At 39.5% G+C, this 26,817-nt stretch overlaps 1 protein-coding gene across 1 annotated transcript; it reads left to right on the forward strand.

Annotated features, from left to right (window-relative positions):
- Positions 1–3,064: 3,064 nt before the first annotated feature.
- Positions 3,065–25,981, forward strand: cdyl (chromodomain protein, Y-like). Its single transcript, XM_079554955.1, has 7 exons — positions 3,065–3,438; positions 19,803–20,367; positions 20,783–21,000; positions 22,635–22,807; positions 22,870–23,080; positions 23,156–23,299; positions 25,705–25,981. The coding sequence occupies exons 1-7, from the start codon at positions 3,415–3,417 to the stop codon at positions 25,861–25,863; spliced, it is 1,494 nt and encodes a 497-aa protein (XP_079411081.1). The 5' UTR covers positions 3,065–3,414; the 3' UTR covers positions 25,864–25,981.
- The last annotated feature ends 836 nt before the right edge of the window (positions 25,982–26,817 follow it).

Consider the following 26,817-nt stretch of genomic DNA (forward strand, 5'->3'; position numbering starts at 1 on the left):
CCCATTGACTTATAATGGGGCTGCCGCAAATCCATGCTTTTCTGCACGTTTTTCTGCATTTTATGCAAATTTTGCACTTTGTGCATGTTCAGCTTATGCAACTTGTGGGTTTTGAGAAAAAATTGGCCTTCTGCAGTTTTCCAGTTTTTTTATACGGGAGTTTGAAATTTTTGCATTAGTGTGTATGGGGTGAATCCAGCCAATGGGGAGACTCCAGGACTTTCAGCCATTTGTGCAGCTTCTGCCAATCAAGCACTGAGGCCATTTCAACAGTTTGACCAGTTTATGGAATTTAAAAAGTTTATGCAATATTAACAATTTATGCAAAGTAACCACTTTATGGGATTTAACCAGTTTATGCATTTTAAAGCGTTTATGCAACTGACGAGTTTATGCCATTTAGGATTTATGAATTTTTAAGTGTTTATGCAATTTACATAATTTATGCAAATTAACCCATTCGTGCATTTTACCACTTTATGCAGTTTATACAGCTTATGCAACATGACATTTTATGCATTTTACCAGTTTATGCAAAACAGTTTATGCAATTTGAAGAGTTTATGCAATTTTCTGCATTCGCTTCCCGCATTTCCGCAGTCAATCGCAATGGCGCAGCCATTGCATTTCTAGTTTTTAAAGTTATTGTACATAAAGTTAGCAGGTCCTCAGCAGACTGCGTGTCCAGGTCATATCCAACCGATCTGGACAATTGCTGAAACCGTCCAGTTCCCTGAAGCATATGATAACTATACAGCTTTGTATTCATGTAGTAACTGATTTTTTGTGGACTTCTCCAGTCCCATGTTAACAGATAGGAGAAAAGGGGCGGGCACAATTCATGACCGCGCCCAGCCTCCGGAATAAGGTGAATAAACTGAATAAATTGTGTGTATTAGGTAAATGGAAGAGCGTAATTAGGAATGTGTATAACCAAAAAATATTTATTCAATTTCGGCAAATAAAAAAATTGTATTGTAAATAAAATGACCCTATTTTTGCTACTTTAATATGGCGACCCCTAAATGTTAAATATTATTTAGTATTTAAAAATTACCGCTGTAGTGGACATTTGTAGTTATTTTGTCCATTTTGATGGAGGAAATAAGTACAAAGATAGAGGAAGGGTTTCCAAGAAGAGGAATTGCTTTTTGAAGCAGCAAAGCAAAACATAAGTGATGATGGACAGTTTTTTGGAGGTCAAACTTGTTCTTATTTTGACCTTTTGATATTTTCTTTGAGACTAACTTTGCCATCATGGGTCATACCGCCTTTGCTATGCCCGTCAGACCTCGGAAGCTAAGTAGGGAAGGGCCTGGCTGGTACTTGGATGGGAGACCGTTTGGGAATACCAGGAAGCCTGGGTGAATGTAGTGTGTGAGTAAGTGGATGGTGGTGGCCGGAAGGGTCGATGGCACAGACTGGTTGCCTTACTTCTGTCAGTCTACCCCAGGGCAGCTGTGGCTACAATAGTAGCTTACCACCATGGAGTATGGTGTGAATGAATAATGCACAAAATTGTAAAAAGCGACTTTGAGCATCTGAAAAAGTGCTATATAAGACTGATGCATTATTATTAACATTATCAAGGTTCAGTTTCACACGTATGGCCTTCAGATGTCCACTGCAGTGGAAAAAAAATCAAAACGTTCCCCCCCCCCAAATTTCAGTCTTCTAATTACCTTACAAAGATTGGGGTATTTGAAAAAGAAAAAAAAAAGTAACAACATTTTTTCCCTGGTAGTCAAGAGGCCTTAACGGACACATTGCATCCAGTGAATAGGACTTTTATACACCCTCCATGAAAACCTCAAACAGGGTACAGGGTGCACAGATGCAGGAGGGCTTGTTTTGGAAGAAGCCTGATCCCTTCATCTATCATATTTCTGAACAGCACGCGTGAACTTTGTCTACTGTATGTCTGTTGTTGTTCTGTCTATTTTCAAACATGCAATGTGTATGTAGGAGAAAAAGAAGTCCCTTTGGGGACAATAAGGTCTAAAGCTTCCCTGGGGTAGACTGATGGAAGCGAAGCTACCAATCTGTGCCCAAGGACAAAATGATCGTCTGCTTTTGAGGTAGCCGGGACTAGAAGTGCCGGACTTCCGATCATAAGACAATCCGCCATCTGAGCCATTTCCACCCTCAGTCGTTGGCTATGTATATAAGCCATATATAAGCGCACAACTACCAATTGTGACACCAGACGTACATAAGCAACAGCTGAGACAGCTGCTTTTGATCTATACTGTTACAAAAAAGCCTGTCTGTGATACACATATATTTACTCACATAGAAACAAAAGTCTAGGTTTGACCAACTGTATAACTTATTTTAAATATCGACCTAAATATATAATATATAATATATAATAATATAATATAATATAATATAATATAATATAATATAATATAATATAATATAATTAATATAATATAATTAATATAATAATATAATATAATATAATATAATATAATATAATATAATATAATATAATATAATATTATATAATATAATATAATATAATATAATATAATATAATATAATATAATATAATATAATATAATATTTTGTGGTCATGTTTTGTTGGTAACCCCAGTAGGGTAAGACTTTGTCACTCACCCCAACAGCAAGAGGTTCGTCTGGTTTAACTCACTGAACAGTCTGTCTGAGATTGGCTTCACTCTCCATCAAGCAAAAACATAGGCAAAGGTTTCTCCCCTCATTCAAGATGTTTTGTCAGGCACAATAATGACCTTGCCCTTGGCTGTAGGCATTGGCATACAAGTAAACACTCTGGAAGGGTTTAATATCACCTATCTTTGTTCTAAAAAACTGTTCAAAACTTGTTCCAACTTGTTCCAAGAGCAGTTTATGTTTGTCACATAGATGGTAGTATCGTATGCTCTTAAAGTTTACTTTTACCACCCTATTATCCTAATGATAATTTGCGTAAAAGTAGCCTACTAGCTGATAACGACAATGTAATTGGCTGATGGCTACGCGAAGGTGAGGTGATGTGAAGCACACAGGTGGCTCACACAGACAGACACGGATCTGTCCCCGCTTATGGCTCTGCACACATGATCTACCCTGAGCTGCCACACGCAGCTTGGAGCTGACTGAGCACACACAGTCACGCCGAGCTTTTGAAGCAGCAGTTTCTCAGTTGGTTCCGAGTAAACAGCACCGCCCCGATGCTTGTTTGTTTGTAAGTGTGGAACGATCCTTCGCACAGCGCCGGGCTCGATTGACGCTGTCTGCTGATCTGCTACTGCGGATTGCTCAGAATAACAAGGCTGCTTGCTAATTCCCGTCCGTCTATCGGGCTTTCGCCGAAACACCGACAGTGTACCTTCCAAAAAAGCCGACAAGGCAGGCAAGAACGCGGCGCCACCAGAGTCCGCGCCCACTATGGCTTCGGGAGATCTTTACGAGGTAAGATAGTGACCATATCCTGGAGAAATCTATCGCAATATTGACGAATATTGGAATTAGGAAGTAAAGGGGAGGGCGTCGCGAATGTAAAAGCGGTGTCCTAAGCCCTTTAAACGGGCAAAGTAACACTATTACTCTCTAATAGACGGCTTTCTATTGTAACCGTGCAGTTTGTGTCCTTCTGTCCTACTTTGGAACGATAGTGGTGAACAGGCAGTGTGTGTTTGACGGAGTGAACTCCTCAGTGTGCTGTCTAGTTGAAAGTCGTAGTGAAGTGACAGCAGCGCGGAGAGCGGCAGACATGCTGAATAGCTACGGTGATGGGTTGAAAGGTGCGCATGCATAGTTTTTCAGCTAAGAGATTTTTAAATGCATCATGCGCAGTCTAAACAAGTAGTCACCTACCCTACATTACCGATGTGTTTGGATTATTAAGATAGAGAAATTCTGCCTAGCCTTTGTTTCCAGGCCAAAAGATGATCCTGGTGACTCTAAAAGGTCGCCTTTGCACAACATCAAAACAGTTTGATATTGTTTGAAAATGTTATAGATAAACCTACGAGTCTCCTTTTTTCCTCTTGAAGTTGTCTTCCCTTTTTTGATCTTTCACTTTTGATTAAAACCTTTATTTAGGGTTATTAATGCTCGCCAAATATGTTGTAGCCTAATTAATTCACACATGTAAATAATTCCTTTGATTTTTTTTTTTTTGTAAATTAAACTTATAAGAGCTACAGATTGATAGAGACAGCGCATACTTTGAAATTGTATTAAGTTACAAGATACTGAATACTGCAGGCCTATTGTATTCTGTTACTTTGCCCTATAATAATGTTGTATTCTGATACTTCCAATACTTTCACCTTGATTTGCATTATGTTCATGTATAAATATGCCGTAAAATTACAAAATGTAGCTTGTTGTAATGCCTGTTATAAACTTATTTAAGCCTACTAATTAGAAACACAAAATCGCTCTTTGGTGTTGGCAAATGCACATGAGCAGCAGATCAGGTGATGCAGGTTGCACATGTGCATTGTTTGTGAGAACTGTACCCTAAAAGGTCACACTTTATTTTATTCTACCTTGATACATTGTACCTATACAAATTTAGTACAATGTAATCTGAAATGTAATAACTTGTACCTATGTAGTACATACACATTGTAATGATGCTTATTTGGAGTTTGGAGGTATATAATATACCGTAATAAGACCCTTAGGGTTAGGGCTTATGGTTAGAGTTAGGGTCTTTTACATTGTACTAAATTTGGTAGGTACAATGTATCAAGGGTAGTGTAGAATAAAGTGTTACCTATCTTTATGTAGATAGATGACAATAACTACACAAATTATGATAAATTAGTCTGAATTCAACATAGACAGGCCTAATGAGCTCGATATATATATATATATATATATATATATATATATATATATATATATATATATATAATAGTGAGGGGTTTTTTTTTCAGCTAAAATGTAATATGTAAGCCCTCCTTTAACCATAAGGACGCTTAACCAAGCAGCCTATAGAGCTCCACAGTCCCACCCACTCCCGGTGACCTGTCGGGGTCCGACACAAAAAATCCCATGTATTTTCAGTGTTGACTTTTCGAAAAAGTAAATTATTAAGAGTTTAATGGCACGACGCCAGCTAATCAGCTATGTGCTAACTACCGACATTTGCGCGGGTATTTTACATGAAAGAAGCAAACAATACTTGAAAATATGACAAAATTACTTGGGTGGGACTGTTGAGCTCTATACCTACACATTACAAATCAGTCCCGAAATGGTTGCCGATCATATTCCTGACTTCCTGAGATTAAAGCATTACTGTTTTTCCTTTAGGGAGCCTGTATTTGTTGAAAATTGATATTCATTGTTTCTCTTTGCCTCAAAATAAGTGGTTTGAACTTGGGTATGTGCACAATGTGTGGGGTTTTAAGATTGGCCAGGATGCTGATATTAACAGCTTTCTGCTGTAGCTCCCTTGAGATGCGCAGATTACTGTGCACTAAATAAATGTGATGGGGTTGTGAGCTGGTTGACGTCCATCTCCGTCAGTGCTCGGGGCTCACGGATGTTAGAGAACATACCTGGCCAATGTGTTTACTCAGCCCACAGCCTAATAAACCAGTCTGACTCTTGAATTTGAGTTTAATATTAGGTCACTTCTTCTGTTTTCAAACACTTTTTGACTGAATGCTTCACATTCGTTATGTGAAAGTTAAGTTTTCTTTTTACCTCAGTATACAAACCAGACACAAATTACAGAAAAAATATCTGAGTTTTTAAATATACATTCATGTCAAGTTAGGTCAGGTTTGGTTACTGTTGTACTTGTAAGTCAATTTGTCCTGCAATTTTAAGAAAACTAGTCACACTCTTACAGACAATCTAACATTAAACAAAGACCAAAATAAACATCACACCAATGTTCAAGGAATAACATTTATAAGTTAAATAAAACTAAAAGGATCTACTTCCACTAGAGATACAATTCAAGGATTAAAACATACAATTAACAATATTTAAAAACATACAATTAAAAAGTAGGCTCAAAGAAAAGTTACTCCCAGCTTGGGTACAGAACAACAAACAGAAACAAACCTTCTGTCGATACTGTTTGTATAGCGTCTGAAATTGCAAATGCAAAGGATGCTCCGTGACATCCTCCAAACAGTCCAGACTGTTCGGAGGCTGGCCTATGATTACGTTCTGTATCAAGCAGACATCTCCCAATTTGAAAAAGCCTTCTACACAAAAGTTTTAATATGATTCCACTAATTTATTAAGAAAACAGTAATTAGGCGATAAATCTAAAAACAGTCAAAGAAAAAAACAGGACAATTAGGATACAACAAGCGGGCGGTAGTGAGCTGGCAATAGAGACGCGTGTTCAGAGATCTCCGCACAAAATCGCAAGTCTTTTGACATTTTGACTGGATCATCTAAGATTTTACCACATCATATGAGACGACTCTCTCTACGGAAAAAGCCAAACAACCTACGCAAGTACAAGTATACGGGCAAGGGCTCTTCAAGCGAGACAGGCCCCGACAAAGCTAGCAATACAACTAGCATTAGGATGCCACACGAGGCTGAGACTGCTGCGGACTCTCTAAGCGACACAGCTAGCATGAGTGAACAAACTAACCTGGCGGACTTAAAAATGGAACTGCTCTCATCTATTAAAACCGAAATGACTGAACTTTTTCACAACGAAGTGACGAAGGTGATTACAAGTGAGATCGAGTGCGATAAATCGGAGCTGCAATCAGTGAAGCTGGAAATAGCTAACAACACAGTAGCTCTTCGCCGTTGGAAACGGTCAAACTACTGTGTCAGATATGGAGCAGGAGCTCTCTAGCTGCTTGAATGATATCGTGGTACTGCAAACCAAATTTCAGAAATTGGAGAAGACCGCGGAGACACTCTATAGGAGTAATGCGTGTACATGGAGGGACGTATGCAAAGGTCAAATATCCATATATTGAATGTAGCTGAGGAATCTTTGTGTACGCCTGCCTCTGTATCAGACTACTCAAAGGCATATTGAAGCTGGATAAGGATATGCTGATCAACAAATCTCATCGCACTATACAGGGGAGAAGAGCAGATGGCAAGACTAGAGCGATCATAGCAAAATTGCACTACTACCAAGATTGTGCTGTTCCACTCCACCACAACGGTACAACCATACTCATCTTTCCCGACTTCCCGCTGAGTGTGGGCCGCACCAGGTCGGCATTTAATGTTGTCAAAAAACTTCTCAGAGGACGTCAGGGAGTGCACTACCCTGCCCGGCTGCGGATCCAGCAGTGGCTACTTACGTACAGGAAAACATCGTATGATGAGAGACAGTAATTGCCTGTAATATTGCCACGTTTTAAGTTAAATCTTTATTTATATGTTTTACCATATGCCACTTTGAATTGGTTAGTATTTAAAGTCAATAACGTTTTGGACTGTACTTGAATCTAATCATTTACTGAATCGATACCACTGGGACAGTTTTTCTATTTTCAATTCTATTTGTAGTGTTACAACCCATATTTTTGTTTTATTAGCTCACAATTTTATGTCAATTAATAATTAACAACCGCCTTTTTATTTTTTGTTATTTGGAGGAAAAAAGACTTAAAGTTAATGTGGAGCTACCTGTATAGCTAGAGTTGTGTTAAGCACGGAATGTGTGAATTTTATATTAGGGTAAGGTTTTCTTTATCACCATGTTCTTGTTGGTGACTTTGGGATTGGGTACCTGTTGCACCAAAATATGTATTGCAGCTACTTGATGTGCATTTTCTGTTCTGACTCAACTGCATCTTTTTCTGTCAATATCTTTGCATTTGAAATCTTATTGTTAATTCATTGTTGAATACTTCAGCCAGTGTTTGCCAGGTAAATGTTGCCTCCTGGAATGTTAGGACTCTAAACCATTTTGTAAAACGTGGAAGAGTGCTCGTCCATTTAAAGCAGATGAACACAGACATTGCATTTCTCCAACAAATCCGTTTAAATACATTTGACCATTCAAAACTTAGAGGTAGATAGACAGCCAATTTGATTAAGAAGACAGTCTCTTTTAGTGTGTCAGGGGTTTTCAGCTATATAATCGTAGTGGGTAAACTAAATAACAATCCTGTTGTTATAGCAAATATATACAGTATCCCCCTAATTGGGACAACCGTACATTCTTTACTGGACTCTTTTCTCATATACCAAATATAGATACACATCATCTTATTCTGGGAGGTGACATTAATTCGGGCGTTCTGCTCTCCCAAAATTTCATCCGATGGGCAGGGGAGCGACTGAATTTTGCGGTGCATTATGGGTAACTGTAATCTTCGCAACTTCCGGTTCTGCCGATCTCTCTGCCCAATACAACTTTATCGAGTCTGTGTTTTCAACGTGAGAACATCAGCCATGTCAAAAAATAAATCCGTAGCCGAGCTGCTAGCCACTCGCTCGGAGCTAACTAGCTCCTTAGCAGTGCATAGATCCGGTGAAAACAAGTATTATGCAATAATAACGTCAATATAGCCGGTAACAATATAAAGCAGCCTTTGAGATGATCACACACTGAACCGGACTTGACGCATTTGTGGTTTATTGTGGACTTTTCATCAACAATGAGCTGTAGGCGATTGTGACAAGCTAACGTGGCTAACCTGGAATAACCATTGTCCACTGGCACAAATAATAGTCCTTTATTCGGGCATATGGGCTGGACATGTGCTTAAATACTAGGGAGATCCTTGCGTAGATTGTGTGTATAGCTATAGTTGAAGATCCATAGGACATGGCCGTAACAAAGGGACTAGTTAAAACCAAAACAGCAGTTATTTTTCAGTCAAGAGCTCACATGGCTGCACAAACCATAAAAGCAATAAAACAGAACAGAAAAGTCTCCATCGCGTTTAGTCTGAATGCAGAATAATAGCAACAGGAAGTGCGCTAGGCCATGAACGGTGTCATTTTTTGATCACAGCGCCGCTCAGTGGATGAAATTTTGGGAGAGCGGAACGCCCGAATTGTGTGTTATCACCGTCACTGGACTGCAGCTCACCCAAGACCATGACGCCAACTCAATCGACACAAATGGTTAACCAGCTCCTCCATGATGTTTGGGGATCCAGAAATCCTGGCCAGAGAAACTATTCCTTTATTTGGCAGTGCATTAGACATTCTCTCAAATAGATTACTTTTTTCTTGGTGATCATTTCCATATCAGATCATACACCATTGTTCATGGCTCTAAATATGGCAACCTCGGGCAACAGGTACAGGCCATGGAGATTTAATATGCTTTTGCTTTCTGATTCAGAGTTTAGCAAATTTATCTCAAAAGAAATAGACAAATTCTTCATACGGAACAGAACCCCAGGAGTATCCTCTGGTCTTATTTGGGAATCACTAAAAGCTTATCTCAGAGGCCAGATCATATCATATAGTGCTAAAGTAAAGAAAGCTCAAAAAGAGCGTGTCAAAAAGACTGAAAGTGACATTTTACGACTCGGAAAAGGTTCGGCTCACTTTTTCTCCTCTGAAATATATAAACAACGCTTAGCTCTTCAGAAGGAATTGAATCTGATAACTGCAAAACAAACTGAAAACCTTTTTAATAAATCTAGCCATAAAGTGTATGAACATGATGGAAAAATTGCGAACATTTTAGCACGGCAGCAACAGGTTGACCAGTCTATTCTTGCGATATAATAATAATAAGCACGGGGTGAAATTAACCGAACCTTTAGAGATTAATCAACGTTTCGGTGAATATTACACACAGCTATACTTCTGAGTCCAGTGGAAGTTTTTTCAAGCATTCTCAACAGAATTGTCCCAAATTTTGCTTTCTGTGAGGAAAGTTTCAACAAGTGAAAGCGATTTTTCATGACTCGCATTTCTTCTGATATCTTCAGCTTTGCAGTTTTGTGTCTGCTTCACATAATCACTTCCCATCACGACCACCTGACACACTCCTTGTAAACATCTTTGACTTGAACGCAAACTCCAAAGGACTTATTGGTAAAAAAAATATTGTGTCAAAGGAAAGTTGGAAGAGGAACTTGCAACTGTAATTTGTTGCAGATAATATTTATTCCTATTCCAATCTCATGTTTTGGTTTTGCTCTATCACACTTTTGTCTATATTTAAATATCTTTCTGATGTATTTATGATTAATGTTGAACCGGGGTCCACAATTGCATTGTACCACAATTTTTTAAATGTAATCAAAAGCATAGAGATGTGATTGCGTTATTTCCTGAAGTCTTGTACTGCTTAAATGGAAAGACAAATGCCCTCCATTTTTTAAAATGTGGTTTATTGATCTTTTATGTAATTTAACACTGGAGAAAATCCGTTATTCTACTCTATTGGTACTTGAATACAACTTTTGTTTTTCCTTGCAACAGGGTGGGAATGTTCTTTGGTAGGGGGGTTAAGCACACAGCAAAAAAATGACATTATTGTTTTTTTTTAAATATATTATGTCGGCACAATCTTCAATAAAAAAACGGACAAATATAAATACCTGCAGTGTTGTGCAGTGTCCACGGGGTCAAGGCCTTCACACACTCATACTGATGCATAGAAAATGCCAAGGCGTTCTTTCCCCCTGACCTTGCCCTTTACCTGTGAAGATGATTTTCACTATTAGGCTCATAGGCTGCCCATACAATGCCTCACAGTGCAGCACACGGGAAACAACACATTATAAAGTAGAAATATCACTCCGCCACTGGTCACAGCTTGACTAGCACCTATATGGACGCAGTCACTCATCCCTGATGCCGCTGTAATACCATCACTGACTTCAGCCAACTTCATTCATTCTGTGGTCCTCCAATCTCTACTGTTAGAATCTCATTAGTCCATGTTCCAGCACTGTGTCCTCAAAATAAAGTCCATCAGTTTTCAAAGTCGCATATTCAAGAGACTGGCTGGTGTTGGTATGGATAAGCCCCAAGTGTTGCTTCGTAGGATGAAAGTCCAGACAAGCCCCAGTTTTGGGTAACAATGACCCTGGCTCGGGCCTTTCCAAACAAAGTCCAGTTAAAATAAACTATAGCGATAGGGATGGCAAATATATCTGCAATAAAACTGATTTCCTTGATTACACCAAAGTTATGCCATTAAAGGATAGGGAAAAAAAAGGTTTTATTAGTTATTATTTATGCTAAGCATGTCCTTTCAAACACAGCTCGCTGGCTCTCAATGTATAATTGAGTGACAGCGGCTTCGTCCAAAGAAATACCTTGGCTGGAGGGTGTTGTGGATTTTCTTGCTTAATAAAGCTTAAGAGAAGTTTGTCTAGTCAACATGTGAAGTTTATTACACAAATGCATTTGCGGAGAGGGTTACACAGAACGCGGGGGTCATGGTAAGCTCTACTCTGCTCAGCCCTGGCACTACCTTTATAGGTGAGTGCCACAGACAGAGCAGCAGGACAGGGGTCATGCACAACAAAGGGAAGCCCAGAAACACAGAGAAATGGTAATACAGTTGGAGATGTTAATGCAGCCACCAAAAGGCACTTTGCATGGGAATGAAATCATGGTGGCGTTTGGAGGCAGAAGGAGATCTTTTGCTGTTGGGGAGATGGGCCATTTGGGACCTTTGTCTAAAGGTGCGAGGGCCTCGTCTGGGGTCCAGGAAAGGCCGGTCTCTCTACCTGGTTTAGTCAAAGGCCCAGCAGGGGACCCAAGACAGGACGCCAGTGTGGTCACCTATCTAACTAACTAAATACTAATACTAAAATGCCATAACAAGGGTTGCTACGTATATTCGCTTGTTTTATATGGACAGCCTGCAGAATTCTGATTGGAGGACAACAACGTTATAAAACAGAGAGAAAATAATATCGCGCCCATTTTCCAACTTTTAATGAATTGCGTAGATGATGTGGAGCGGTCATAATGTCAACCATGTAATATACGTTTTTGTTCAGAGTATGCGCGAGTAATGACCCTTTGACGAGTGACGAGTGAGCACCGAAAACATACCGTTAATCGTATTAGAAAGTTTAACAACTTTTAATGTCCCACTTGTGTAGATGATCCAGAGCGACTGGGGTGTCGCTGTGTTGAATGCCCTAGGATGAGTTTATTCAGTTTACTCACCTCCTGAGCTCTGTATAAAATACATTTGGGTTATTGTGAAATTGGGCTGCAGAAAAGGCTTTGTAGGCCTTGACAGTGCGCCACTGCATGTGAGTTCATGCAATATTTAAAACAATAGTTTTTATCCTGGAAATGAAAAACAGTTCCTGATAAAGTTAAAACCGGACATCTCAATGACTGTAGTAGTAATAGTAAAATATATATACTTTTAATTTATTTATTATTTAATAGTTGGAATCCAATTTAATGTTTTTTAAATATATTGAAGACCTTAATTTTGGCTGAATAAATTCAATGACTTTCAATGCTTTTTAGCATTGAAAGAAAACCTGTTTTTAATTTGTTCTGAACTGCTGTCAAACTAAACAGCAGACTGTTGCCAAGCAATTTGCCCTTTGCGGAATAGTATGAGAGCATAAACGAGTCGCTTGTGTCCAGCTAAAAGTTACCAACAGTACTGAACACAGACAGTAGGTCTAAACATTAAACCACTGTACTCACTCGCCTATTCAATTGCATCAGTATTAATCACTTTTTGCGCATTTGTTAATCGTTTTCAACACTTAATACTCTGCCTGCACCATTATTATGCAAGTTATTATTTTTTTTACCAAATTGTTATTTTTTTCTTCACATTTTCAAACTCCAAACAGTGTCAAACTAAAAGACAGTTGGATTGAAGCGTCCTAGGTGATGGTGATGTCTGTAATGAGAGGAAGTGTGGTCCAAGTACAAGGTCCGCGCTCTGAATCAAGTGTGCAAAATTATTATGCATCCAATTTCCCTCACCCAAATTGGAAAGGAAAAGACATCTGGAAAAACTCTGAAAAGTCATGTTGATAGCTCTTTTGATTTTTTTTTTAAATATTGGGACAGGACCAGACAACCATCAAACAGTTTGTCGCCAATAGCCAACACGGTTGTAAGAAGTGAGTTGACAGACAAAGATGCAAAGTAACCGTCAAAGACTGAAGAAAAATCAACCATGGAGCCACCAGCAATCGATTATCTACCTATGCATACCTAGACATTGCCAATGTGAGAAAAGCGTAAACAAACCACATAATCTTAAATGTTAAGACTGGGTCAGGATTGATCTAAAGACAGACCTTTCAAAAGTTTTAGGAACTGATGAGATCAGAGTGACTGTGAATGGGCTTTATGCTGTACCACCAGTTAAGATACATCCCCTTAAAATTGGCAGTAGGTTTGGGAGTTTTCCGCGTTCAGCTTGAAGTAAATGGTCCAACTATCTTTTCTTTAATGACCCCCCCAGTGCCCCATCTTGCTAGCGCCAAAGTCAGAGTAGAGTTTTATGCCCATTACTGAGCCCATTCATCAGTCCATAAAATCTTTGAAAACTCTGTCTTTAGGTCATTCCTGACCCAGTCTAAACATTTCAGAATATGTGTCTTGATCAATAGTGGTCGGGTTTACACTTTTCTCACATTGGTGAAGTCTTTCAGCACGGAACACCTTGTACTCCTTGTACTTCTGGACATTTCAGGATGGTTAAAGCTGCTGAAAATTACAGCATTGGTAGAGAATGAATTCCTGATAGTTTTAAGCTTGATTTTTTTTTCATGTTTTTAACTATTTGTGACTTCTCATAGTTTTAAAGATGTTTTTTTCTTCCCATTTTGTGTGAGGGAAAATAGCTGCATAATAATTCTACACACCTGATTGAGAGCGAGGACCTACTTTGGCCACAATTAGATCTCAATCCAACAGCCTTTCAGCTTTACAGTTTGGAGTTAAAAAATGGGAAGAAAAAATAACAATATGGTCATAAAACTCATCTGTGTAATAGTTTTTTTTTTGTGATCAATTTTTTTTATTGAAGTGTAACATTACATTGGCATTTTGCACCTTTTTGCATGTGTTACACTTTCATTTTATAGCCCTTTCTTTTTTACCCACATCCCATTTCCCTTATGATGGGCAGAGAGGCTTCCCCAAAAATGAGAAAAGAAAAATAGACAAATAAATAAAAAATGAAAAATAAAAATAAAACTGAAAATAAAACAACAAAAAAATAAAACAAAAAAAATAAATAAAAATAAATAAAAATAAAACCCTGTCCAGGTTGACATATATAAGTGAAGCAAAATGTACAGTTGAGCAATACAAGGTGCTAATTTCCTCCGTCAAAGACATCCACAGAAATAGCAGTATACATATGGCTATGTACAATACATTGAACAATTCATATAGTACATATCATTATGTAATAAACTTTCTTTCAACAAATAGTACATCAACACATGTTCATTGTAGCAGTGTAGTTTATAACGTGAAATCTAATCCAGTTTGGATGTATTTAATAAATTGGACCAGCATGAGATATTTTCAGTTTTTGCTCCATGCATTCGAGCGGCAGAGAGCTCCAACTGAATGATATCTCTGTAGGACAGGAGCCATTCCCTCACAGTCAGAGGCTGCACTGTCTTCCATCGGCAAACCACCATCTTTTGAGCAGCGGTAAGGCCGGCTAATAAGATTCTACGATTATTAATAGTCAGATTTAGGTTGGAAGTATCACCTAACAAAAGAAGCCTCGGAGTGCAGGGTATGGCTCTGTCCATGATGTTTGAGAGCATCTTTGCAACGTTTTCCCAAAAATGTAAAACCCCAGGGCATTGCCACACCATATGAAGAAAAGTGCCAATGGTATTGTCTGGACAGAAATCACAATATTGATTATCTTTTAATTTCATTAGATGCAGTCTCCTAGGATAGAAATAGGCTCGGTGAATAATTTTATAATGGATCATTTGGTGGTTGGGATTTCTTGAAGAGAGAGAGATGTTTGACCAGATGTGATTCCAATCCCACTCCACGTGGTCCCTCAATTCCGTTTTCCAAAGTTGTTCAATGGGCAATACTTTTTGTGAAGAACAAACTAATAATGTGTACATGTCCGAGACAATGCCAGTGGCTTTTGCTTTGCTCAGAATGGTGTGGAGAGGATGATTTTTTAGCGTGCATCCCCAAGGGACCCCATAAGAACGCATAGCAGTTCGCAACTGTAAATAAAAAAAAGAAAGAGGAGCCTGGTAAATTGAAACATTTTTGTATGTCATAAAACTCCCTTAAACCATGCTGTCCTATAATATCTCTTAGATTGTGAACTCCTTTGCGTTCCCATGTGGGAAAAGAGATAGGTTTCTTATCAATAAGGAGAGAATAGTTATGAAATATTGGTGTTTGAAGAAAAAAATCTTTGTCTTTGCCCAGATGTTTGTTGACTTGATTCCAAACAGATACAAGATGTGCAATAATGGGCCCATATTGGCTTTTAACTATTTTTAAAGGTAATTTAGAATACAAGAGATTGGGCATACCATATGGCTTTATTAATTCTTCTTCAATAGGCATCCACGCTGCTGACTTGTTGGTTTTGGACCATGAAAAGAGTGATCTTAATACAAAGCACCAAGAGTACCACTCAAAATTTGGAAGACCTACACCACCTGATGATTTCAATCTGTATAAGGTTGAAATTTTAATCCTTGGTTTTTTCTGGTTCCATAAATATTTGTTTATAAGCGAGTGTAGTTTTTTATAGTAGCCTTGAGGTGGTGCTAAGGGTATCATGGAACTGATAAAATTAACACGAGGCAATAAATTCATTTTAATAATCGATAGACGAGCCTGGAATGACATTGGGAGAGGACTCCACCTTTTAAGATCACTCTCTATGGCCAGCAGCATCTTTTTGTAGTTGTTATCAATCAGCCTATTGAGGGAAGGATTAATAAGAACTCCCAAATATTTCATGTTTGAGACCGTTGGGATGTTACATAAGGATCCAGTCAAACTTGCTAGACCCAGGGGCATAAAAGCAGATTTACCCCAGTTAACTTTGTATCCAGAGATGTTCCCGAAAGACTCGAAGGTTTTAAGAATATAAGGTATTGATTCAGAAGGGTTACTTGTATAAATTAAGATATCATCTGCGTACAAAGAGATGCAATGAAATGTATTATGAACCTTAATTGGAGCAATTTCCTTTGATTGTCTGAGTAATTGTGCTATTGGCTCCAAAGATAGACAGAACAACAGAGGAGATAAGGGGCAGCCCTGTCGCGATGAGCGAGATACAGTAAACCTGGGCGAGCACACATTACCCGTCAACACAATTGCAGATGGATTAGCATACAGAGTTTTAACCATGTTTATAAAATCCACTGGAAAACCCATATGCTGAAGCACAGCCCACAGATAGCTCCATTCCAGCCGGTCAAACGCCTTCTCAGCGTCTAATGATAGAATAGAGTTTTTGTTATCAGATGTTGAGGAAGTATTTATGATATGCAGTAATCGTCTAATATTATCAGAAGCTAATCTCGATTTAATAAATCCTGTTTGGTCGCTGTGGATCAATTCAGTCATATGATCTCCTAATCTAGTAGCTAAAATTTTTGCAAAGGCTTTAACGTCTGTATTGAGAAGGCTAAGTGGACGGTAGGAGGAGCAATCGGTGGGCGGTTTATTTGCTTTCAGTAGCAATGAAATGATGGCCACATTGCTACCATCACTGAAAGACCCTTTTGTTATTGAATAATTGATCATTTCTAATAATAGCGGGCCAAGTTGAGGCCAGAAGGTAACATAAAGCTCTGGTGGTATCCCATCAAGCCCTGGAGCCCTGTCTTTGTTCATTGAATTCACAACTTTGCTTAATTCATCTAACGTTATTGGTTTTACCAAGGAGCCAGCAGCTTCTGGAGTTAGCTTACACAGGTTAAGAGGACTTAAAAAATCACTGCATGCCTTTTCGTTGTGAACAACTTCAGAGGTATATAGTTTACTGTAGAAATCTTTCAGTGTACTATTAATTCCTACTGGGTCTGAGGTCACAGTGCCCTCTTCATTTGTGATAGCAGCAATGTTGGCAAGTTGTTCACTGCTTCTAATTTTTAGAGCTAAAAGTCGACTGGGTCTGGCACTATTTAAATAATGTTTCTGTCGTACCCGCTGTATTTGGAATTCAGCCTTTTGCCTTAACAGATCACTTAGTTGTTCAAGTTTTTCCTGACGCTTTTTTGTATTTTCTTGTGTAATTTTAGTTACCATTTCTTCTTCTATAACCGCAATTTCTTTTTCCATCATCTCAATTCTAAGTTTCTTCATTTTATTTAATTGGGAGGCAAAGCTTATAGTAGTGTTCCGGATGCAACCTTTAACAGCTTCCCAGAGTATTCTAGGATCATTCACTGATTTTTGGTTCACATTCATGAAAAACTTCAATTCCTCAGACAGTGTCTTTAAGAAATCGTGATTATTTAATAGTGAGCTGTTAAATCGCCATCGAGGGGCTCGTGGTTTACTCAAGTTTATTAAAAATGAGCTGAACACCGCTCTATGATCTGTTAACGCAAAAGGAGTCATCTCACTGCAGCAAACTGTTTGGAATAAAGGTTTTGAAATGAAAATATAATCAATTCTTGAGAATGTCTTGTGGCGTGCAGAGTAAAAGGAAAATTCTCTGGCTTGGGGATTCATAAGTCGCCATGCATCGCACAGACCATATTCATCAACTAACTTATGTAATTCACAAGAAGCCATTTTCTGGTCACCGCTTTCATTTTGCCCCGTTCTGTCAATGGAATGGAGCCACACAGCATTGAAGTCACCCCCAATCAAAAGATGGTGATCAGGAAGGTCTAACAAAATAGAGTTCAACATGTTGTAGAACTGTTTATCAAAAGAATTTGGGGCATATACACAAACTAATGCGATTTTAGTTCCATTATATAAAATTTTGCAATAAGTAATGCGGCCGTCTTTACTGCCCCCAGTGCCCAAGTTTGTATAGGATACATTCCTTCTAATTGCAATCAAAACACCTCTGTTCTTTTTAGTATGGCAGGAGGCAGCAACTACGTTATAGTGTTTGTTTTGGAATCTAAATACATCCTTTTCTAAAAAATGTGTTTCTTGTATAAATGCAAATTGTGTATTTTTCTTGTGCAGGAAATCTAAAACGCTTGCACGTTTTTGAGGGGAATTCAAGCCACGGGCATTCAGAGAGAGTACATTTATTTTATCCATTTATTGATATAAGTCTTTGTATGATATTGTATATAAAAAAAAAAGGACCTGGACAGGGTCCCCCCCCCCCAAAAAAAAGGAAAAAAATAAAAAAAAAATTAAAAAAAAAGAGAACAAACAAACAAACAAACACATAGCAAGAATGACAAAAATGCTTGAAAGAGACCTCTGTTGTCCCATCAAACCCACCCCAAAGTTTGTACCAGCTGTCATGGACAAAGCCTAGTCCCCACCCCTCCCTCCTCATTTACAAGTAGTGCTTTGTGAATTTAAAGTACTGAAATCCATTGTGATTGAAAAAGGAGAAAGAAAAAAATATATATAGTAGGCTATATATATACACACATATATACCCATATACATATTAATACAGTAAAAAATACATAAAGAGAGGGAAAAAACAGCCATTCGGGCAGCCCTGGTTTTAAAATAAGCAAATTGTAGAGACACGAGCTGCTTTTCATAGTCTTTAAACCGTTCATAATGCTACACAGCCGCGACAGGCAAAACAAAAACAGAGCAACTCAAGGCTAGCACTAGGCTACTACTAGGTTGAAAAAAAAAGAGAGAAGAAAAGAAAAGCGAACAGCGCTTAGTTTATGAGAGTACATAACATTCCGTCTTGCTGTTGCTTACCCTTGCAGATGCGCGCACTGAGCGCAGGTCGTTTAGTCGTTTCCAAGAGAGTCCACAAACTTCTCCGCGTCCCTTGGTTCCTCGAAGGTGTAGCTGTTGTTTCCCCGTTGGAGCTTGATTGTGGCAGGGTACAGGAGAAAGGCGTCAAATCCCTTGACGCGCGCCTCGTGCATTGGTTTATAGCAAGCTCTCCGACGTTTGGATGTGTGCTCGCTGTAGTCTGCAGCAAACTTCAGGACCATTCCCGCAACCTCTGGAGGACTCTTCCGAGCTTCTTTCAGTAAGACGTCTCTTTCGGTGAATCGTAGGCAGTTGATGATTAGGGGCCGCGGCCGCTGTCCCTTCCCCGCCGCCGCTGGAGGTTTACCAAGCCGGTGCGCCCGCATGAGCTCCGGTGGCGCGGACGCTAGGCCAGGGAACCATTTTGGGAGCATCTCCTTCAGGTAAGCCAAGGTGTTCGTGGTTTCCACACCCTCCTTCAAGTTGAGAATCAGCAAATTGTTCCTGCGTGCACGGTCCTCCATTTCGGTCATTTTAGCAGTGAAAAACTGCAGTTGTTTTGAGTTTTCTTTAGCCGCCTCCTCCGCCTGTACCATGCGCTCATGCAGCCTGGAGGTGTCTGTGCGTAATGTTTTAATTTCTTCGGTATGCCGGGCAATCGTCGATTGCATACTGTCCAGGCGCTTTTCCAGTCTGTTGTGCCGAGCCTCGGACTTTTCCTCAGACTCTCTGAAGTATTTTGCCATTGTCTCCTCTATTACTTTGGCCAGTGCCGTATTCTCCAGGCCTAGCGCTTTGCTCGCTTCTGTCGCCATCGCATGTATTGTAGCTGTTCTTTTCCGTGTCGTGCGTGAGAACATGTGCCAATCGAAATGCACTCCTGATTTCTCTTGTTATTCACACTTTAGAAACAACTTTGAAAATGTTTGAAGAGGGAGGCCAGCGTGGCTGTCTACGCTGTCGCCATGACACCGGAAATCTGTGTAATAGTTGTGTAATGTATGACACTGAAAACTTACCTTTTTTAGGTGGAGCATATTGTTGACAAACGGAGGAACAAAAAGGGCAAGTGGGAATACCTGATTCGATGGAAAGGCTATGGAAGTAAAGAGGACACTTGGGAACCGGAACACCATCTACTTCACTGTGAAGAGTTCATCGATCAGTTTAACAGTTTGCGGTTACATTCACATAAACGTCCGAAGACATCTAAAATTCATCGGCATCGCTCCAAACCAAAGGAAAATACTTGGACTCAACCAGAAACTAAAAAGACCAAAAAGATTAATGTGCCCCCTGTAGGAGTCAGAATTGGGACCGTGCTTGATATTGGAGAGCGGGCAGCTGGTGCCAAGCATCCTTTAAGAGACAGACTGAGCAAAACAATCACATACAAGGCCCTCCCCGGCTCCCTAGCTCACGTCCCATCAGTCCCATCAGTCCCATCAGTCAGACATGCTCACAGCGGACTTGAGAATCGAGACATGGAGCCTGTCCTGTACGGAGCAGCAACAAGACCACAGACACCAACCCCAGAGAGAGTAGATTTAAGCCGTGCAGATATGAGTGAATCACAGTTCACCAGTGAACTGGGTAAGAACATTCAAGTTGTGACCTGAATTTTATTTACCTGCAGTCACACTACACTGCATGCACAATGATTATGCAGGGGCGTTTTTGTGACCAGATTATTCTTTTTCTTCATATTCCAAAATCCCAAACTGTGAATTTTCTACAGCAGACGATCATTAGCCAAAGACAAACTCTGAAAACTCAAAAAGCTAGTCAGAAGGAAGCAGCACTCTTTATCAAATGTTTTGTTTGACTTATACTTATGACACACATATACATAATATACATATACAAACAAACAAACTTGACCGAACAAAAACGCACTTGCGTAATAATTGTGCCTATGCCATATGTATAGATACACATATACAATGTGTGTTTATCCCCATAGTGTGACTTAATGATTGATTTGGCTGACTTGTTTTGTTGACCTCAGGACCTCCTCTTGTCAATGGAAAGATGCATTTGCACAACACGGTCAAACGGAAGCTGACTGAAGATAAGGGCAGCGCCATTGACAAGCGGCTCAGGTACAATGTGCGACAGAACGAGAGCAACTGTCGATTCAGGGACATCGTGGTGAGGAAAGAGGAAGGCTTCACTCATGTGCTTTTGTCCAGCCAGACAACAGACAACAACGCCTTAACGCCTGAGGTGGGGACATTGTTTTTATTTGATCTTGTAGATCAGGGTTCTCAAACTGCCGAACCTGGATCCAGATCCTGACCATGTGAGGCTTTAGTCCAGACCCCAAAGTATTTTTATCATCTAAATATTCTTAATATCCTACCTAATCCTGAATCAACAATGGAAAAAAAATATACAATTCACAAATTAACACACTGAGTGCCAAAAACGGAAAAAACATTTTTTTTTATTATTATTATTATAATGAAACTAGACACTCTAATACTCCTTATGTGTGATCTTGGTAGCTCTGTGATGAACAGAAGTGAAATAACTGACCATCAAAAACTTCACAATCCGAATATTTCATATATATTATTGCGTTTCTTTTCTTTCTTTTTTTAGTCCGAGGGGGCGTGGTGTTGCCTAGCGAACAGCTGTAAACCCGACACTTCTCTCTCTCTCTCAAGTTTGACAAAGCAGAGCGGCTTCCCATGTACAGATCAAAACAGTTGAGATTTTAACAGTTCTCTGAGTTTTTAAATGGTCAAAGGAAAGGAGAGTGTTGCATAGAACCCCCGTTATCTCCGAATCTCTAGAATTAAACTGTTTTCACCTAGGGAAAGCTTTGAGTCTCAGCTTTCAAACGAACCATAGCATGTGTCCATAGCTATAACATAGAATATGCTGTGGTGCTACAAATATCATGAAAAATGGTCTGGATTGCTGGCACTCAACAGCTAAATCCCCAAAACAGAGCAGCACTCAATGTGTTAAGGTGAAATAAAAAATGAAAAAAATTGATTATTCAAAAAGCAGAGCTGGTCAATTAAACAAGCGGTTCTTATGTTGTCAAAGCTCACTACAATGACTGTATCTGGACCCTGGATAGAGAGGACGGTAAAGTTTCTATACCACAAGCAGATTGAGAACCCCTGTTGTAGATGTTCAAACTACATTTCAGATTTAAAAAATCTCCCCGTTTAGAGATGAACACTAAAAAAAAAATTAAAATCTGAATCAGAATTGTTTTATTGGCCTTTGTTATGAACAGGTTCACATGAGTTTTTTTTTTTCTTTTTTCGGTTTAATCATGCAACATGAAACATAAACATATAACACATAACTTTAGATAAACTATAAAACCTTAAAACTATAAGGCTATAAAGGGAATGAGAAGACAGAGAGTGTAGAGAAAAAGGTGGGAGTCTGGATGTGAAACCTTGCCTATACAAGCTGAATTCCCGTGGTATTTTTTAAATTTACCCACAAACACACGAGAATCCATCTTGTACTGCTCCTGCCAATCAATGAGCCCGAACCAGAAGTGGTTTGGACTAAATGGATACTAATTTTCTTGTACAACAAATTAAGTTTAAGAGCCACAGCCAAAGCTTTTCAAGTTTATCAAATGTTTTGTTGGAAAACATACAGGAACTCTGGAGGAAGGTTCCCAGTGCCCAGGCACTATCAAACTGCACTGCCCAGGTTGCCCCAGTAATATCCAAGCTGGAAAATGGCATGTGCTTTTTGTGGGCATGTTGAACCTGATTTACCATTTGAAATTGCAAGCTTTATTCAAGCCACAAATCTGATATGCAAGAATGAACCATTTGCCATCTGTAAGATAGAGGCTTTACATTTCCCTCTGTTATCTCCAGATCATGAAGGAGGTGTGCAGGGCTCTCGGTAACGCAGCTGCTGATGACAGTAAGCTGCTATTGCTCAGCTCCGTGGGCACAGTGTTCTGTAGCGGGCTGGAACCCTCCTACCTGATTGGACGTCTGTCTACTGATCGCAGGAAAGAGAGCAGCCGAATTGCTGAAGCCGTACGGTAAGAAAACATTTGTCACTCTGAGTCTGAGGATTAATACTCATTGCACTTTTATTTCACAGGGACTTTGTGCTGGCATTTATACACTTCAAGAAGCCTATCATAGTGGCCATAAATGGTGCAGCTCTGGGCTTGGGAGCCTCCATACTGCCCCTGTGTGACGTGGTTTGGGCTAGTGAGAGGGCCTGGTTCCAGACTCCTTGTGCTGCCCTTCATCTCACCCCATCTGGCTGCTCCTCATACACATTTCCCCAAATCCTGGGGGTAGCTCTGGTGAGCCCTGAGGACATATGCTGTCCAGTTGGAAAAGATAAAAAAGTTTGACTCTATTTGTCTCTCCAATGGCAGGCTAATGAGATGTTGTTCTGTGGGAGGAAGCTGACCGCTCAGGAGGCATGTAGTCGAGGCTTGGTGTCACAGGTGTTCTGGCCCACCACATTTAATCAAGAGGTTATGCTACGGGTCAAAGAAATGGCGTCTTGTAATGCAGTGGTAGGTTCTTATATTTGGACTATATATATATTTAGCAAGTTATTGAATATTAAAAGTAAATTCTCATTCACCCTTACACACATTTTACAGAAATAAACTTGCCAACTAATTTTTAGCTATTTAGACTATTTAGCTATTTTAGGCCTTGTTATCTTTTCCCATTGGGTGTATCTGAATCAACCACCAAACTTTGAGCAATAAGTGGGTTACACGGGCCAAAAGGATATAGGGCATAGACCAAAGAACATATTTAGGGGTCATTTACCAAGTGTTTGCTCATGTGCAAAGCAAGTAACATGCGCAAGTGCATCAGCAGCATTTGAGTCATTTATGCATTGTTTTTACTCATGCAGCAATGTCTTATTTATTTACATATCAGATTTGGCGCTCCCTCATACCGTAGTACCGGTAACATCAAATGGTGAATTAAGTGTAACATGTCAACAAAATGGTGCAGAAGGTAGCGAGGGGTCGCCTCATGATCGAAAGTTCAGGGTTTTGAATTCCGGCTCCTGCAGGTGCAAATGTCGTTGTGTCGGGCAAGATACTTCACCCACCTTGCCTCTAGTGTCTGCATACATTGGTGTATGAATGAGAGTCTGAATGGGCGAGTGAGCTTTGAGTGCCTAATGTAGGTGGAAGAGCGCTGTATACTGTTGTGCTCAAAAGTTTACATGCGCTGGCAGAATTTTTGGCCATTTTTCAGAGGCTATGAATGATAACTCATAATTTTTTTTTCACTCTCAGTTAGTGGTAGCCTGGCCTTAGCCATCCGTAAACTCCGATCAATTATCATTTCCCTACATGTACGTCTGGGTCTGATCTCTGTGGCCGTGTTACATCGGTTTAATTTCAACCTACCATTCAGCGAGCGGGGGAGGCGGGCGTTGTAGGTGACGTCAAGCACTTGCGCCGCATTTGCTGGTTGTATTTTGGCGGTGGATACAAAAGTAATGGAAGCTCTCCCAAATATCTAGAAAGTAACACTGAAGCCTTGGAATGCGCAAGGAATGCTCCCAAGAGTTATGATGGCTGCTTCACTCACTCGGGCGCATTACATACGTCACGACCAAACGCTAGCGAAAATCAGATCTAATCGTTTCAAACGGGTTCACCCCTCTCACCTGATAACGGAGCTCAATTGTGAAGATCCAGACCCTTGCACGAAACGAAATGAGTACGAGGGTATGGTAAAACCAGGCTAAGTTAGTGGTTGAGCAAAGCAACAAACAACTAAGTTTACTCTTCAAAATGACCCTGCTCAAAAATGTACATACCCCAGTTGTTAATACAGTGTATTGCTCCCTTTAACGTCAAGGACTGCTTGGATTCTTTTTTTGGTAGTTGTGGATGGGCCTCTTTATTTCCTCGGATGGTAAAGCTGGCCATTCTTTTTTTGGCAAAAAGCCTCCAGTTCCTGTAAATTCCTGGGTAGCCAATGAAAGGTCGATATTGTCGACAGTTGTTGCCATAGGTGCCGATTTCTTCCTAGTGGGTTCCCAATCAAAAAAGATGGGGTCAGGATCGATCTCACAAACTCGTTGTTGAGAGCCCGGCGCTCTACTTATAGAGCTAAATGAGCGAAGCAATGAGTGGCTGCCGCACATATTTTATTAACCGCCCCATGTTCGTGTGTTTGCAGAAAATGGAGTAGCGGCTTTACGGGTTAGGCTATATTTATGGAATAATTTTGAAATTTGGGCAAATTCGACTGGGTGCCTAAAGATTTGAGTGGGTGCTCCAGCCCCGCAGCACCCACCTGTTTGGTTTCAACAGAATCCTGCATTATCCACTTCAATACTCTCAGTACCTTGGATATCTTTTTTATAATCCATTTTATACAGTTCAACTACCCATTTTTGCAGATCCTCTGACAATTCTTTTGCTTCCCTCATGACTCAGAAACTAGAATTGTCAGTGCAGCACTGGATGAAAGATGCAAGGGTTTGTCAAGTGCAAAAACTCACAGACCTTTTATACACAAACAATAATTATAAACACAGGTCACAGGTGAGGATCCTCCCTTTAATTAAAACCCGTTTGTGTCGACTTGTGTGCATATTATCAAGCCAAGATCACCAGGGTATGTAAACATTTGATCAGGATCATTTTGGTTTCTTTTGTCATTATGATTTAAAAAGAGCAAACTCAGTTGTTTGACCATAAATGGCTTCACACAACCACTAATAATGAGTGGGAAAAAACCTCATTGTGTTATCATTCATATTCTGCCAGGGTATGTAAACTTTTGAGCACAACTGTAAGTTTAGACCATTTACCAAAATAGCATATTTTATTCTTCAGCTTGCATCCGCTATTTTGCACCTGCCTTGATAAATGACCCCCTTAAGAGTGCTAACCATAAATGTCTCCTCTAATGGTTTGTATTGTTTATGTTTTCAAAGGTTCTAGAGGAGTCTAAATGTCTTGTGCGGGGCATAATCATCTCTGTCCTGGAGGAGGTGAATGAGAAGGAGTGTCAGATGCTGAAACAACTCTGTTGTTCAACCAAAGGTCTAGAAGCATTGTTCAGTTACCTGCACAACAAGTCCTATGACAAGTGAGTGATGACTGTGTGAATAGAATGTGATGATCTGTAAATGAAGTAAGGGCAAAACAGCAGTTTAATTTATTTTTGATTGCTACAACATTTGACATCTTTTATCTTTCCTGAGCTTTAAAATGTTCATACCGGTGTTTCCCCATCAAAAATATGCGTGAAATAGTATTTAGTCTTACTCAAGCATGTTTGAACTAGCCGTTTAGTTGTTTTGTCTTTCACGCAGAAGCACTCAGATCTGGGTTTTCAAAGTCCATATTCCATCACTGCACTGCACTGAACATGTATGGGTGCCATAGAGCAAGCAGTTGACTAAAAATGGTGGCATGAATTTTATTTTATTACCCTTGATAATTCCCCCAGCTGCCTGTGTTTTCCATACATAAACTTTATTTTAAGTTTTAAAATGAAATAAAAATGAAATATAGTTTGCTGAGATGCGCAAAAGCAGGTTAAGGCCTCCATGCTACAATTATGTATGATCTGTTCTCTGGGATCAAACTAGATTCTGTGTGCAAATAAGGTGATGTATAAAGACACAAAGATAACCTATTTATTTAGTGTATAAAATTGTTTTATATTTAAAAAAATAGGTTGCACTTTACTTTACAACACAGTAATAACTTGGTAATAGGATGGAAATAGCACACTAACTAGAGTTAACAAGAAGAAGAAGAGCTTTATTTATATATATATAGCGCCTTTCACAACAAAACTACCAAAAATATACTGAGCTATGGATAGTTTTTTGGTAGTTTGCTGTACTTTTAAGGGAGGAGGACTTATGCTACTTAAACATTCCGGAGATTCTTGAAACAACAAGAGAAATTACTCCCCAATTTCATATCTAATTCACTAGCTGCTAATTAGTACATACTAAGTTCATGTGTACGAAATGTAATACATTTAAAGAGACACATCCTGCTGGATTAGAAACGGATGAGTGTGTTGGCTCTTA

This window comes from Gobius niger (genome assembly GCF_951799975.1).
Source record: "Gobius niger genome assembly, chromosome: 4".
NCBI lineage: Eukaryota > Metazoa > Chordata > Actinopteri > Gobiiformes > Gobiidae > Gobius > Gobius niger.